This window comes from Halichoerus grypus, chromosome 4 (genome assembly GCF_964656455.1).
Source record: "Halichoerus grypus chromosome 4, mHalGry1.hap1.1, whole genome shotgun sequence".
Classification (NCBI taxonomy): Eukaryota; Metazoa; Chordata; class Mammalia; order Carnivora; family Phocidae; genus Halichoerus; species Halichoerus grypus.
In genome coordinates, this window is record NC_135715.1 from 155,801,738 (window position 1) to 155,818,863 (window position 17,126).

At 37.3% G+C, this 17,126-nt stretch overlaps 1 protein-coding gene across 3 annotated transcripts in view; it reads right to left on the reverse strand.

Annotated features, from left to right (window-relative positions):
* HECW2 (HECT, C2 and WW domain containing E3 ubiquitin protein ligase 2) overlaps positions 1 to 17,126 on the reverse strand; it is a 360,698-nt gene that overhangs the window by 48,019 nt on the left and 295,553 nt on the right. For all 3 annotated transcript variants that reach the window (XM_036097304.2, XM_036097301.2, XM_036097307.2), the window contains 2 exons: positions 11,963 to 12,046; positions 7,760 to 7,869 (listed from right to left, as the gene is read on the reverse strand). In XM_036097304.2, the coding sequence (XP_035953197.2) occupies positions 7,760 to 7,869; positions 11,963 to 12,046 (194 nt within the window). The remainder of the gene's footprint in view (positions 1 to 7,759; positions 7,870 to 11,962; positions 12,047 to 17,126) is intronic.

Consider the following 17,126-nt stretch of genomic DNA (forward strand, 5'->3'; position numbering starts at 1 on the left):
ATGGTAGCTTTGGGATCTGAGCCAGGTCTATCTGACGCTACAAGCAGTGTGGGAAATGCTGGTGGACAGGAGCGTGTGAAGCTTTATGCAGACTGCGCGGGAGACAAGAGCTGTTCAGGTGGGTATCCACCATCGGCACCTGAACACACAGTCCTGGAGTTCCGGCGAGAGATGAGGGCCACACCTGTGCATTAAATGAGTTAGTGTAGTAGGGTGCTTTGTGAGGTGCCCTTGAATAAGTGTTAGCTGTTACTGATATTATCTGCAGAAGGTGAATACTAAAGACATGGGGAAATGTGTTGGGGTGTTAAGAATGGATTTTAATAAAATTGGCTACCAACCAATGATACGTCCAGAGGTCTGTTTGCATGTTTATGAATCTTTTACCCAAGGATCTAAGATCTATGTCACAAAGTAAACAAATAAACTTGACCTTAAAAGCTCTAGGATACAGAAGAGCCTCTTAATGTGGTGGTTTTCAATCCTGACTGCACATTGTAATCACTTAAGAAGCTTCAAAAAATCCCAATGTTCAGGCCACACCCAAGACATATTACATCAGAATCTGTGGGGTGGGACCCAGGCATAAGTGTTTTATGCAGCTCTCCAGATGAATCCAATTTGCAGCCAAGGTTGAGAACCATTATCCCCTACAGGAAGGTCAAATGTAACCAATGAAACATCTGGGGAGCATCTAGAGACCAACACAGAGGCAATGCTTCCTGTGTATTTGAAAGGCATCATTTGCAACATGAAGGACTGTGATCTCTCTGAGCACAAGGCTGTACTCTTGGATGGCTAAGCGACAGGGTGGCGTAGCACAGGTCCACTCAGGGGTGGCAGAATAAGGTTGTTGGTGCTGCAGTCTGAGAAACTGTAAGCTAGTAAACCTAGACAGCTCAGAAAGCAGCCATCATGAGTCAGCTTTCAAGAGCGTGATCATTAATAGGGGAGAGGAAAAACAAAAACAAAAGACTGAATGAAAATCTTTTAGGACTCAAAAGAAACATGATTCTAAAGTTGATTGCTTAAAAAAAAAAAAGCACATATACTATTGCTGTATAATTTGAGACATTTAAAAGGATGTGCGAGGGGCACCTGGGTGGCTCAGTCATTAAGCGTCTGCCTTCGGCTAGGGTCATGATCTCAGGGTTCTGGGACCGAGCCCCGCATCGGGCTCCCTGCTCGGCAGGAAGCCTGCTTCTCCTTCTCGCACTCCCCCTGCTTGTGTTCCCTCTCTCGCTGTCTTTCTCTGTCAAATAAATAAATAAAATCTTTAAATAAATAAATAAAAGGATGTGGGAAATGCCATAATGCATTCCCTCATTATCAAAATGGACACTTAATAAAAATTAGTTCTGACTCCATTTATGCTCTAGATAAAGAGATTCAATTACAGAAACTCTGGAGACAGAAATTGTTAAATGCAAAAATTCTTTTGCCAATAGTTCTATTATGAAAAAAATTATTTACACATTACTTCATGGTTTAAAAATTACAATAAATTATGCTCTTGGCCCTTGTCAAGTTCTTAATGCAAGTCAGGTGCCCTGCCAAGAAATTCCAGGGCAGGAATGATGTTACTTCCACTTTAGAAATAAAAAAATGATCTTGGAAGATCGAGCTAATAGAATCATATGGGAACCGTAACTTAAGTAAAGTTCTAGGATACAATACTCCTATAGAGAGAGTAACTTTATGGTCTTTATGGTCTTAAAAAAAGGAAGTCAGATACAAAACAGTCAATGTTACATTTAGGAGGTGATCAAATAAATGGCTGACTTCAAGAGTAGTCGGCATTATGTTAATTATTTGCAGGAAAAATTTCAGTAACAGATTATTAGGGTTTTTTCCTTCATCATTGCTAGGCAGACCTGAAGTACGATAATAGTAGGATACTATTTCCATTTATCATTATGAAATTGCATATTCATATACAAACTAAAGCATTCTACCTGACAGAATACTTCAGGGGATAGGAGAAATATTCTGGCATCAAATCACGAGGAAGTCTGGGTGTTTTGGATCCCAGGTGTGCCACCAGGATCTTAGATGGCTTTGGTGACTGGTGCTCACTCTGCACTGGATGGGACAAAGCTTGGCCTAATCCAGCATGGCTCTGGCCTTGGTACTGGGATGGCTCAGAAGCCCACTTCTTTCCTGGTTCACTTTCTAAAAAAAGTCTCTATGACTTTTTTTTTAATTTATTATTATATTTTTTACAATTCCCTGCTAGTGCATGAGAACAAACCATCAAGCATTATAATAATTTCTGAAAGACTCCATCTTCTGGAACATAGCTCAATAATGAAAATTAAGGGGAAAAAAACACCTCCAAAATGGCTGCCCCAAAGCACAAGCATCAAAGTTCTTGCATTTTTGCTTTATTCTCCAAGAGTAGTGAAAGGCCCTAGGTCACTGCTTTGAGCTTGCTGATGCTTTCATTTACACAGTATTTTTATTTTTTTAAAGCTTTTATTTATTTATTTGACAGAGAGAAAGAGAGAGAGAGAGCATGAACAAGGGGAGGGGCAGAGGAAGAGGGAGAAACAGGCTTCTCGCTGAGCAAGGAGCCTGATGGGGGACTCGATCCCAGGACCCCGAGATCATGACCTGAGCCGCAGGCAGACACTTAACCAAATGAGACACCTAGGCACCCCTCATATACACACTATTTTTAAAAACCAATTTAATAAGCTGATTTTTTAGACCTTGCAAATCAGAAGAAATATATTAAAAGGGGAAACTGAAAGCCATGCCAGTGACAGGCATTCTCAGACAGCATTAGGGGTGGGGGTCAAGGGAGACGAACAACAATAAAATTAAAAAAACACCTGTATATTGTGACAGAGACACATTTGGCTTTCTTTCAGTCTCTGGAATCACAACTTCCCCGTCTCCACCCACCCAGGGACCATCCTTCATTTGCACTGTTTGGTTCGTAGTTCATCTTTGTGGGGCTGAGCAAAGAGAAGAGAAGGAACACTTTTTCTAAAAACAAGTACAGTTGACCCTTGAACAACATGGTCTGAACTGCATGGGTCCACTTATATGTGGACTTTTTTATAATAAATATAGTACAGAACTGTAGTATTTTCTCTTATGATTTTCTTAACATTTTCTTTTCTCTAGCTTACTTTATTGTAAGAATGCAGTATATAATACATGTAACATACAAAAATGTGCTAATTGACTGTTTATGTTATGGGTCAGTTTCCTGGGAACAGTAGGCTATTAGTGGTTAAGTTTTGGGGGAGTCAAAAGTTATCTGCAGGTTTTTTACCTCACAGGGGGGTCAGCACCCTTAGCCCCCACAATGTTCAAGGGTCAACTGCATAAAGCTACTTCAGGGACTGTGGGCAAGATGGGGGAAGGATAGGAAGAAGGGAGGAAAGGAGAGAGAGAAAGACAAAAGAGCAGGAGATGAGAAAAGCAGCAGCCAAGATGCTGACTTTCAAGGGAGAGAGGGAGGAAAAGAGGGCCCTAAGGGGTCTCACTGTGTGGTGGGAGAAATAATTCCCTCTCATATCCCATGCCCTCAAGACAACCTTCAGCAAAGAACCACATGGCTCTTCAGTGCTCTCTGGTCTGTTTAATTCTGTTGAGTGTGACCTGGTGCCCACCTAGCTTCCAGATAGTCCAGTTTTAGTCAAGTAATAACAGCTCTGTACGATGATTCCCCCCAAACCATGAAATATCTTAAATGCACTGTGCATAGGGAAGCAGGGAGAAATATAATGTATTTGTGAAAGAGTTTCAGTAAATGGTGGGTTAAATTCTCTGACACTTAGTCATCGCTTTGGTTACATGGAAAATTCACATATGTGAGCACATCTCCAATAATATTAGATAAATTAGGTGTTACTGCATTTAAATTCCTAGAAATGTGGAGTTACAAAAGGTCCTTAAATAAACTTCTGGGTCCCATATTTGGCATAAGAACTATATGGTGTTTGGAAAGAGTTTTCCCTTCTGGCATAGCTAAGGTCAGGATTGGCATTATAATGGTCCTAGAAAAATACCTTCACATTCCAAAATTTTGACCAATTTTAGGTGAGCACTCTAACAGCTGCAAAAAGCAAGTCAAAGTTTCCAAAGCCCCTCTCTCCTCTGCACTTGAAAAGACATGTAAATGTGCTCAAATAAGGAAAAGAATGGAAAGTTTACCAGATCCCAAGGAATTCTGAAAGATCATTCAAATTTGTTATTGTCATAATTTTCACAATATTATGCTCATACCACTAAAAGGGATGAAATTCTGGTCACAAGAAGGAGGAACAGACCACTTTAAAACATCCGAAATGTTTTCTACAAAAAAGCTTCAGGAAAGTGGTAGAAGGAGATGCTTTTTACTCAAAGAATCAGAAGATTACTCCACAGGGTAAATGAGGCTAGCTAGTCTTGGCCTTGTAAGATCATGTGGAATTAGTTACAGTAACTTATATCGATATCAGGCAGTTCATCCCAATTTCAAGATCAAATAGAGCCCCCTAAAACTGAATAGGCCAAAAATATGGCGATGTTTCTCCCTGTAAATTAAAGTCACCACAAACACTGCTAGCAATTTAGATATATTTGGGTTCTACATCTCTTTGGAAAATGTTGGGACTCTAAATGTGCTTCCAGAATGCATTTTACTACCACCATGGATTACTCATGTACATTTGTGATGTTAAATGATTAGTCACCATTTAGAATGTTCATATAGTCTCAGAGAATGTTTAGCCAGTCTCCAAGAGCACATGCCTTTGTAGGGCTCAGAAAGGGGCAGAATCTGTTGATCTACCCTTTTTTGGGGGAGGATGGGCTGCAGAAAAGCCCCAGGAAGGAGAGCCTTGATTGAAATGAGCAATAATCCACACAGCTTCATTTCTTTAACCACAAAGCATCAGGTAAAGGGATAACCCATTTGAACTTCATCATAGGATCTAAGATAAAGACCAGTCAGAATGATTAAATACCTAGGCAGAAAGCTCTGCAAATGAGGGAGAAATGAATTCATATTTTTTGGTTATTAATGGTTTAAACATTGACAAACTATACTTCTCAGGATCAGATTTCCAGAAAGAAAGAAAAAAGGGATAAATTAACATTTATTGGAGGCTTGTTGTGTTGCAGGCACCAGGCAAGGTGTTCTCCTCCAAGTATCCATGGGAGGTGATTGCTATTATTCCCATTTTACAGAAAACCACATTCAAGTTCAGGGAAGGAAGTAAACTGCCCAAAATCACACATAGTTGGTAAAGACTGAGGCCAGCTCTGAATTCCACCAATTTTCCCCCTACATCTTGAAACTTACCTGAAGTGTCATATACTTATTTCTTCTCATCCTGGATCAACAAAATATGTGTCCCTACTTTGTTCCAAAGTTGACCTTCACTTTTGTCTCCAGTGTCCTGCTTTCCCATGGGTCTGTGGTAGGACTGCTGCTTCAACAAACTAGTTTCCTTCCACCCACATCTTCTGACCTCTGTACACACACACATGCTCAATTTTCCCATCCTAAACCTCTTCCTTAACTCATCTTCTACTTCTAAATACTGCCCTAGTTTCCTTTCTTTTCATCCCCATACTTCATAAAAAGAATATTCTACACTCCTGGCTTCTACTTTACATCCTATATCATTCTGCAACTGGTCATATTCCAGTTTATAACCTCTTATCTCATAGAAACTTCTCTGAAAAAGGCCATTTATAACTTCATGATTTTCAAATCCAATGGCCTCTTCTCAGGAGTCATGCTTCTTGAATGCTTTGGAGATTTGGCCCACTCTCTACTCCTTGAAACCTGGCTTCCCTGAAAAGACTTTCTTAATTCTCTTCCAAAATCCACTGGCTCTCTTTGTTTCATTTCCTCCTCCATCTCAGCCCATCCCTTAAATACTGGAATTCCTCATGTTACCATCCTCTGTTTTCTCTTCTTTCCATGGGCTTGTCCTCCTTGGTTCCTCCAATCTACCCCGGGTTTCAGCTGCCACCAGCATATATATATGCCGAGCCACCAGCCTCTTCTGAGCTCCATGATTGTCTTTTCCAGTTGTTTTTTGTATCTCTAATTGGATGGCTCAGAGATTCCTCAACAAACCATGTCCAAAACTAAACTCATCTAACCCCTCCTTTCCAGTCTAGTCTTTTTCCTTCCCTGGTAAATGGTGTTGCCATCTGCCTAGTAGTCTAGGTGTTGGGGACCTCAGAATCTGCCTTGACCGCAGAATCTTCCTTACCTGGACTCAAAGTTCTGTGTCTCTATGTCCTACGTATCCTTTGAACTAATTCCCGTTTCTCCAACACCTCTAGTCCAGCCTTTTAGCAGGTCACCTGTGTTAATGCAACAGCGTCCCAAGTGGTTTCTCTGACTCCATTATCTCGTCTTCTAATCCATCCTCCATATTGCCACCAAACTGTTCTTTGTAAAACAGGGTATTCTTCTGTTTGTAAATTTTCAGTGGCTCCATATGGACTACAGAGTAAGGCTTCAATGGCCAACCAGTCCTAGCCTATCTTTCCAACCTGAGTTTTGAGAACTTGCTCTTACTTGTAGCTGTTAATTGGCCCTAAACTTCTTTCATGCTTCTGAGGCCTAGGTTATGCTACTCATTCACCTAGAACACCCTTCTTCCTTTGGCCCATCTTCATCATCCTTCAAGGCTCCCTCCATATCTGTTATCTTTATCTTTCCCCAAACACCCACTGCCAGTCTTGAAGGAAGAACTGTTCCCATATCAGTGTTCCCATACCTCTCTTTATAGAACTAACCACAAGGCTTAATAGAGTCATTTGTTGACTCATTGCCCCACCATGAATCCTTCAAAGGCAGAGACTGCATTATTCATCTTTGTAGCACTGGAGTCTAATTCAGTGCTTGGATCATAGTTGGATGCTCAATAAATCTGTGTTAAAAGAACAAATTAATAGACCTTTTCCTGTTTGTGGTATTCAGTTAGGCTTTAGCTTCATTATCATAGGATTTGTGAAAACAGGTCATATATCAAAGACCATAGAGCAGCTTTTAGTGACACATATGGAGCTTGGATTTCTATTAAAATAGTTTTAAATTCTGATAGCTATTAAAGTGTAAACAATACATTGCCTATAATAAAAATAAATAGAGCTGATGTTCTGTCAATATTATAACTACTTTCCTTTAAAAAAAATTCATTTTCTATCATTCATTCATCCATCCATCCATTCACTCCTTCATTCATACCATACTTCTTTCAAAAAGAATTTGAACTTAAATATTTTAGTTTGTTTTATCTATCAACATGTTCTATCTGCCCAAGTGTCTCTAGTCTTCCTATCTAATGCAGTTAGTCATTACTGCAGGAAAAACCTATCTAAGTCCATTAAACTAATTTTAATTCTGTATTATTTCTTGAAAGTAGACATTTATTTTTATTTGAATCAGTCTCCTAACCAGAACTTTTTCAATCCAAAAGCTAACATAGTATTTTGTGTCCTAATATTTTCCAAGATATATTAGGCAGTACATAACATAATGAAAAGTAAATCTGTATTTGAGTGTATCATACTGCTAACATTTATCCTCTTATTCTGGAATGTCATTATCTTCCTGTCAAAATGAATTGCCATGGGAACAAGCCAATTTTAAGAGACACAAAATGCCACAGAATATGTACCCATGCTCACACTAAAGACAAACCCAAAGTATTCCCTTACCATCCTTTATGAAGAACAGAATGTCTGGTTTTAGGGTACGCTTCTCAGAGGATTCACTGTACACAGCAGGTGGACTTACCTGGCGAGTTCTGGGGAGAGGACACGGGGGAGCCACGGGGGGACTGACAGTAGCTGGGGTGAAGTAAGGCATGTGGAGGCACATAAGACATTATCTCTTCTTCAAATAAACTGGGGAAAGACAAGAAACAAAATGCATACTTTAGCCAAAGTGGTGGGGAAAAGCCTTGCTTCCAAATGAGTAAGACCATCAGTTTCTCACTCTGGGTCCAGTTCATATCCCAAAGGGAGCACTCGTCCCCTCTCTCCTGTAGCTAATTCTTGGGACAAACAGCTTTTATGGAACCCGTGGTTCTGTGCCTGTTTTCCTACCAACTTTGGGCAACACGATTACTATTTTGCCACTTTAATATGTGAGTCTGAATTTACATGTTTTCTTGAACATAGTACCTGGGTTTTTTAGCATTGAGAATAAGATTCAAACACAACACACAATGCTTACTGAGAACCCATAATAGAGACACAAAGTATGTTCTTTATCTTCATTCTAAGAAATATATGACAGTTTTCTCAATATGCAAAGGGTTTAGGATTTAACTGGAGAATTAAAAGCAAAATAAAACAAAACACCTCCTAAATAATTACAACTGCTCATAGTTAGCTCCCTTGTTTACTCTGGCTTTATAATTTTTTAAATGTGAGGATTTTTATCTCAGATTATTCATATTCAATCCAGTGTCTTTGTTCTTCTCCATATTGAAATTTCTCTTTCTAGGACTCTCCTAAAAGCTAATAACCAGGGATGTGAGATCTTAGAATCTCAGACTTTTCATTAAATATAATGATAAAAGTACTATTGATTGCACTAAGCTCTTGACACTTGACAAGACACTTGACAAATATTTGACAAAGATTTGAAACAGCAATAAAAGTAAGAGGACTTGTGTTTTTTAATTAAGAGGTAGAAGTAGGTTTTCTTCAAACTTGGCCAAATCCAGAAACCTGTTAGAAAACATTCAGAAAAAAGTGGCAACAGTTCATTCTTGCAGAGATTAAGAAAAGGACTCCTAAGCACTGGTTCTCAACTGAGGCAATTTTGCCCCTTCCCACACCATTTGGGGACTTTGGAGAATGCCTGAGGACATTTTTGGTTGTCATAATTGGGAGGGTATGCTTTTGGTATCTAGTAGGTAGAAGCCATGATGCTGATACATCTTACAACGCACAGAAGAGCTCCCTGCAACAAACATGTATCCAGCCCAAAATGTCAGTACTTTCAAAGCTATCTCTTTTGACAAATATTTATTTATTTCCCAACTTTGTGCTTTTATCAATAATGTGCAATGAAGATCCTATATATATTGCCTTGTGCACAGGCAAAAGAGTTTTAGTATAAATATGGTATATATCTAAAAGCAGAAGTGCTCACTCATAACACATATGCCTTTTCAACTATACAAGATATTGTCAAATTGTACTCTGAGAAGGTTGTAGAAATTGCAATCCCACTAAGTCCAGACAGTATGAGAGTCCTTATTTCTCATTTGATATTATCAGACTTTTTGATTTTTTCAAATCTAATACTATGAAATACTGTCTCATTATTGTAAATTGCATTTTATGATTGCTAGCATCTGTCCATAAGTTTACTGGCTATTCTTACTTCAATTTCTATGAAATGCCTTTTTATACCCTTTATCCATTTTTTCTTTTGGGATCTTTTCTTCTGAATTGATGTAAAGGCATTCTCTGTATATTCATAATATCTTTGTTTTATGTGTTATGAATATATTCTTCCAGTTTGTTACCTTTATGCTTTTATATGTGGTATCTTTCGTTATATAAATTTTAAAATTCTAACATTAGCCAAATATATCAATCATTTCATATATGAGCTCTGACAGATGTACATTTTTTTTACAGGAGTTCAGTTAGTGAAAGAATATATGAAATAGAATAATCAATAACAAATGTAACAAAGTCATTTTAAAAATTCTTGAGTTTTATAATAGCTATTTTGGAGAATAATCTTACATTGGCTTATTTTGAATTGAATAATTTTCTAGAGCTGTGGCATCTTGATATTTCAGCTTGCTGATAATCAAGTCCATTTGTACAAGGAGTGATTTTCCTTTTTAAAAAATAGGGGCACCTGGGGTGGCTCAGTCATTTAAGCATCTGACTCCTGGTTTTGGCTCAGGTCATGATCTCAGGTTCCTAAGATCGAGCCCCACATCAGGCTCAGCGCTCAGCAGAGTCTGCTTGTCCTTCTCCCTCTGCTTTTCCTGCCCCCGCCCCGTGCTCTCCCTCTCTCTCTCTCTCATAAGTAAATAAAATCTAAAAAAAAAAAAAAAAGAAAAGAAAAGAAATAGGCAAAGTATAAAAATAGATACAAAGTCTTTCACTATGTATGCAACTAGTTCATTGCTTGAGTTTATAGTCACTGATTCAAATGACTCAAACTCCAAAGTAAAATAAAAAATAAAGAACTGAGGACATCTGAAAATGTTTCAATAACTATTAAACATTATTAAGCATCCACATGTAATACATTGTGTCACCATGTACAATTATTAAATTTAATACATTTGATCATCTAAATAAAATAAGTCTAGAACTTAATAACATCATTTGCATGTAATAATTATAGAACTATTATATAATAAATGAATTTCTCACACTTCTCCAAAGGCCCATTAACTTCAGAGAACACGCTTTTTCCCCAAATGGGGGAAAATGTAGCCTTGTTCTTTATATGTATATATATATATGTATGTGTGTGTGTGTATATATACACACATATATACATACTTAAAACTGATATATATATATCAGTTCTCAAATATTTTCAAATTCAACCACATAACACATAGAAACTCATGCAAACTGCAGTGTTTACCAAAGTACAAATATTCTAAGCTATACTGTAACTTAAAATATTTAGGACTATACCATCTAAAGATTATTTAACTAAGAATAGGTGATTGATAATCATGATTTCTATTTTGTAATCATTTTGTTTTTATTAATTCAAAGGCAGAATTCTTCAGTTTAAATGAAAAACCTTAGATTTCTAGAATGAAGCAAAAGAGTCCTATCCTAGCCAGAATTTTATAAACAAAACTATTTTATTACCAACCAAACTATGGTACAAACATCATATTACATATTAATTGACCAATAGTCTTCCTGACCATGTAGCACACTATATAATATGTTTTCAGGACTTGTTCAGTTCAACATAGTCATAGGTTACCCCTTAGACTGAGAAGTGACCCCTGCCTCCCAACAGGTCTTGTTCAGAATCAGGTGAAGCAAGGTCTCTGTGGGAACTGATTATATTCCTTTGAATTATGCTCCAATTATCCAGTAAAGGAAGATAATTTTTTGACTTCAGTTTTACAAGTATGGCAACTATCATGTAGGCAGTTAGAAATGGTTAGGGTCAAGTTCATCATGAATATCATGAATGAGATAGTTAGCACTCTGGGATAAATAAAACATGGCGTGGTCTGGTTCAGCACGACTTTGCCTTTAATTCTTTGGCGGTTACAGGGTGGGTGTCCCAGCTACTGGGTAGAGCAAAGCATTATTTTATTCTGGCCCCTACATTTGAAGGATGATATTAAAAATGAAAAATCTTTTGAAAACTTGCCAGTTTCCTTTCTAAATTACTCTAAGATTTAAAACCAAAGCTGACCTAACCATCAGGAAAGAAAATACAACTGGTCAGTTTGATGAAGGGCTGTCAAGTTGGCAATGAGTACCAGTGATCAAATTTCAACTTTCTGATCTAAATTTCCCAAACCTAAACTCTCAAAATCATTTTAAAAAATCATGTCAAATCACCAAAAAAAAAAAAAAAAAAAAAAGACAAATCACACCTGGAGGAAAGAATTTGAAAGAAAATATAAATATGACCTCTCTTTTACTCCAAAGGGGTAAGTAAGCCCTGTATACCCTTGTGTCCCATTTTGTGAGTAGAACATTCTATCCATCGGCCTCTACTAACCTTTCCCTTCTCCAATACCACCTCATTTATCACCAGGATAAAAAAAAAAAAATCAAACAGATCTCAGAATAAGAAATGCAATCTGAAATGAATTATCACTAAACCAGCATCCTACATCTTCCACATGAGTATTCCACAAGTCTTTAAGAATAATGGAGACATAGGTTACTAATACTGGCATAGTATTTTCTAAAACGCTCCATAATATCTGATGACAGAGGACCTTCTACTTCAAAAACTGGTGTTCCATACCTCAGCAACATAACAAGGTCTGCATCACTTGAAAGACGCACCAATCCTGGGGTCCCTTCAGTTCGGATAAATTGGATCTTCTCCCTATTCAAGCAAAGAAACAGCTCAGAATATATGTGGTAGACTTTTGAAACATAACTCAGTGCCTTAGGCACCATTTTTAAAAACACTGAAAAACAACTTGGTCTCTGCTTTGAGGTAAAGCCTGTTGTGGGCTTGAATCTAAGCAACTATTTAGGTCATTCAGGCTGATTCCCTGTTATTCCAAAAAGTGAGTGTATAAGGATAGTCATCTATTTTCCTGGGGGCATACCTCTAAATTATGTGTGATGAGCATATTCCTACTTGGAGGCAGATAGTATCTATTCAATACATATTCAATATAAAGGCATATGGCTCTTTGAAATAACTGAAACACTTTTAGTTACTACAGTTGGTAGAATAGATTATGTGTATACCTGTGCAAATGTATATATACTTATATGTACACATTTCAAACACAACAATGTGAGCAATTTCTACCATTATTTTACTATAGATATATGTAAGAACACCAGGTTTTTCTTTTTGTTTGATGAGTCATCATCATGCTACTATTTTCAATTCATTACATGAAAACAATTTTAATAAAAATTTCCCTGTTGCTTCCCCTCATTTACATGATTTTATTTCAAAGCACACCATATTCATTTTTATAAGATAAGGAAAAAAATAAGAATATAAACTATGGTACTGAAAGCATTTCATTTGATAGGTACATAAGAATAAACACAACTATGCAATTTTACTCAAAGTGCTAATTATAGTATAGTCTGATTTTTGTACACTATGAATTAAAATATTAATCTTTGATATAAGTATTTATTTAGATTTAGTTCCTCTTTCTAGATCATCTTGTTTTTGTTTGATATTTTCACAAAGTTCTACTGCATTTTATATTTCCAAATTCCAAATCTCTTCTTAATTATTTACAAGCTTGAAGACAATGAGGTGGAAGGCAAGGTTTAACTGTTGAGATGAAAAACTCCATAATGTACAGAAAAGCCAACTGATTTGCTCTCAGCCACACAGTTTGCTAGGAGGGATAAAGAGTTCTAGAGGGGAGGGGGGTGGGGGGATGGGTTAGCCTGGTGATGGGTATTAAAGAGGGCACGTACTGAATGGAGCACTGGGTGTTACACGCAAACAATGAATCATGGAACACTACATCAAAAACTAATGATGTAGGGCATCTGGGTGGCTCAGTTGGTTAAGCGACTGCCTTCGGCTCAGGTCATGATCTTGGAGTCACAGGATTGAGTCCCGCAACGGGCTCCCTGCTCAGCAGGGAGTCTGCTTCTCCCTCTGCCCTCCCCTCTCTTGTGCTCTCTCTCTCTCATTCTCTCCCTCAAATAAATAAAATCTTAAAAAAAAAAAAACTATAAAAAACTAATGATGTAATGTATGGTGATTAACATAACATAATAAAAATAAATAAATAAATAAATAAAGAGTTTGGCTGCTTCTGGCTAGATTGACTTTAAACAATATGTTAGCATATGAAGCATCTAATCTTTGGTATTGCCAAATTTTCTTTTCCGACCTTCATTACCAGGAGTTACACATACACATACCTAAGAAATGAATGTTAGACACGTATGTAAAGAAATTGTTCAGAAAGGAAAAGCCAGCCTTTCTGCTTAATTGTTTCAGTTTGAAGGCTCGAACCAAGTGGAACATTTTCCCTCAAGTGTTACAATCACATGTCTGAAGCACATGACGGAAACCAGGGCCCATTATCTGGTGAATGATTTTTTGGTAGAATATATGAAAGTTGGTTGAAAAAAGCTAAGTTAGAGAAAAGTTATCTTGGAGAAAAAATGAACAATAACTTAACCAAAGAAATACTCTTATAAGGGTCAGTAATAACATGCTTTGATCTTGAAGAATCAAAAGCTATCTCCAACAAATACAGTTTATCTCCATACCCTATCATCAAAATGAGTCAGGCAAACAGAACAAACAAGACAAGCAGGATGCACATTCTCCTCTACTTCTCTAACTGGAGCGAGACAGAGTGAGGTGAGTGATAAAAAAGATATCATACTCTGGACTGTGGCCTGTGGGCTTCCTGGGAATAGGGAAAAGATGATAGCTTTCTGAGTCACAAGAATGACAGGCTGAGGAAAGGGAAAGACACCAGAGGAAATATGCCAACTGGGGAACTTTTCATCACTTTCCAGATATTAACTATATTAGGCAGTGAAAGGAATTGGTCTGATTCTTTAGGCCAGAACATACCACAGGCAAGTGGAGGCTAGTTTTCTACAGGCCAGCTAATTTATTGCACTGATGAGCTAAGGGTCATACGCTTTCAGGAACAAGACACTGGAGCATGTCACCTGATGCATACCATACGACTAAGTACCTTCTTATACCAACATTCATTCATTCTTTCAGCAAACATTTTCTTAGTGTCTACTATGTGCTGGGCACAGTATCACACACTGGAATGCAACAGGGTAGAAGACCTAGCTCCCTTCCCAAAGAGTTCATAGTGCAGTGGAAAAGAGAAGGTCAATTCTAGTATTACATGAAAATATTTAAGCTGTTCCATTTGCTTAACTGAATTCTGTTTAGGCCTTACACCCACTCCTATTCCACAAAGTCCTTTCACATAAAAACAGAGGGCATTGGTTTACTGACTGTCAAGAGAGCAGATCAAGGCTGAGGAAGAGAACGTCCCCAGATATCCTCAGAAATGTCGCAAATCTTTTCTAAGAAAAGCAAAACCAAACAGGAACTACTTCTTGGTTATTAGGTATTTGCCTAATAGTCCATAGACCAGTATTTGTCAAACCTGTGTTCCTGTCTACTGGAAATCTATAGACATAATCTCAAGTTCTGGGGGAATTTAAAAATTCTGTGTTTTCACATTGATGATCAAAACTGCTAATACTGAGGTAGGCATGTGTTGGATAATCTGAATAACATTTATGACTGAACACTGCCATTTGCCTTCAGTTCCCATGTTTGTATTTATAAAACATTGGTGCCAAATGATCAGAGAGAAACTTTCAAAGTGTTGGTGAGCAGGCTCTGAGGTTGGCAGGGCCTTGATGTTAAGTATGATAACAGCAGTCCTTGTCTACCACTTACACACAATTCTCTTACCAGTTAAAAAGACAAAACTTTTCTTTTGCAGTATTGATTTGCATAATGACAATGATGAAGTGAGGCAAGGTTATGTATATATAAATTGCCACAGGCTAAAGGGAAAACAAAATAAATGGATTTAAAAAGTAAACTACGCATTTATGCTAACTAAAGCACAAAAGATGTTATGGTTTATTCTAAAAACAAAAGCTTTATGATTGTTTACAAGTAGAAAAGGAGCAGTAGAATCATCACAGGGTACATTTAATAATATATTTTTTCTTTAGTATTGCGGTTGGGGGTATTACATGAATTGGCTCATCAAAACAATGAATTAGTAGATAAAAATAAAATTAGTAGGTAAATCGCAGATAAAAATAAGCTATTGGTTAAGAAAAATGTTGACCACAATATTGCCACAAATGGACCTGATGAACCATTAGATACAAAATCAAAATTAGATACATGCCAAACACAAGTGAAACAAAAAGTACAAATGTATCTTTCTACTGACAATGGTCTCAATACCGGTGATTTGGTTTCTGAAAAACAAAAATCTCACATTAATATCATTCAATTAAATGTTATTTTTTAAAGTTTTCACTTAACGTACATGTCTTTTGGCTTTAAAGTTCTTTTGGCTTTAAAGTTCCACAAAGTTTATGCATATTTTATATTTGTGCACACTTATGTTTCATTAAAATAAAAGTAATTAAAGTCAACATTGTAGATCTGCAATATTTCTTTTCCTTTTAGAGTGGAAAATAAGTTTCGGCTCCTAACAATTTTCCATGAGTCCACTCAGTGTCTGAAATAAACATAACAAGCTTGAGAAATATCATTAAAGATACATATGACTCTGATTAAAGGGACATTTGAAAGTTACATTACTATATTGGTTCAAGTTTACTTTCTATATTTATAGAGTTAGAAGGAATCAGTGGCAGTCCTCTAATTCCTATCTTTACTGCATTTACCTAATGAAGAAATTCTATTCAAATTTAGTGGTTTATAATGAGGATTAAGATGACATTCAAATAACATTTTATCATTTGACCCCCTCTGCATGGGTATGTTTCTCTCTCTGTGCCCTTTAGAATACATTCCAGTACTTCCTCCATTGTACTTTCTCACTGGGCCACTCAGTTACAACATAAATTCTTTTGGAAACATGAATTTCTTGAGGGCAAAAGCCTTTCCTCCTTTATTTTTATGTTCCCCAAGTACCTAGCTTTGTGCTGTGCACATTAGGAATGCTCAATAAAATATACACAGGCACAATATTAGTTAATGCCAAAATAAGAGTTGGCTCCTAACAAATTTCCCTGACTCCACTCAGTGTCCGGAACAAGCTACCATTTTTGTTGTTGTTGTTTCAGCGGAGAAAAAGAGAATCAGAAAGCTGACATCAGATTACTTGCTAAAATAGACCCCACTGAGGGAAGTGCAAAGACAGGTAAAGAGGCGATCTTTTAATAAGAAAGCTCACAACTGTGGTAAGAGGGTGCTAACCTATATCGTGACAACCTCAGGAAGAAGTCACTAGCACCGCTGTATCTCAGATGCCCATAATATTTAGACCTTTGTAACCACTTCCTCAAGTGCACAGAATTACCCCAGAAGATCAACTCTGGCAGAAGAGCATCTGAGGACAATGAACATAGTCTCAAGGCCGGAATTCCCACAGAAAATACTCTCATTGAAACTAACCAACATTTTTGGTGAAGTTAAAGAAGGGCGCGTGATCAGAAACAATCAGAAGCAGCAATGTCTTGAAACCACAAAACTCTCTGGATTGCAGACTCTGCACACAAGGTTCCTGTAGATACAGTTCAGTAACACCTTCAAAAATACATGTTTAAAAAAACTCCCCGAGGGCAATTTTAGAGAAATCCCGTGACATCTCTAATGGTGTAAGGCCAAGAAAGGAAAATTAGCATTTATTACTCAGTTGATCGTTCATACTCTTTATTACAGTCCCAGAGCAGAGCATGGTCTGACTTAAAGGCCAGGGCCACGCAATAGAAAG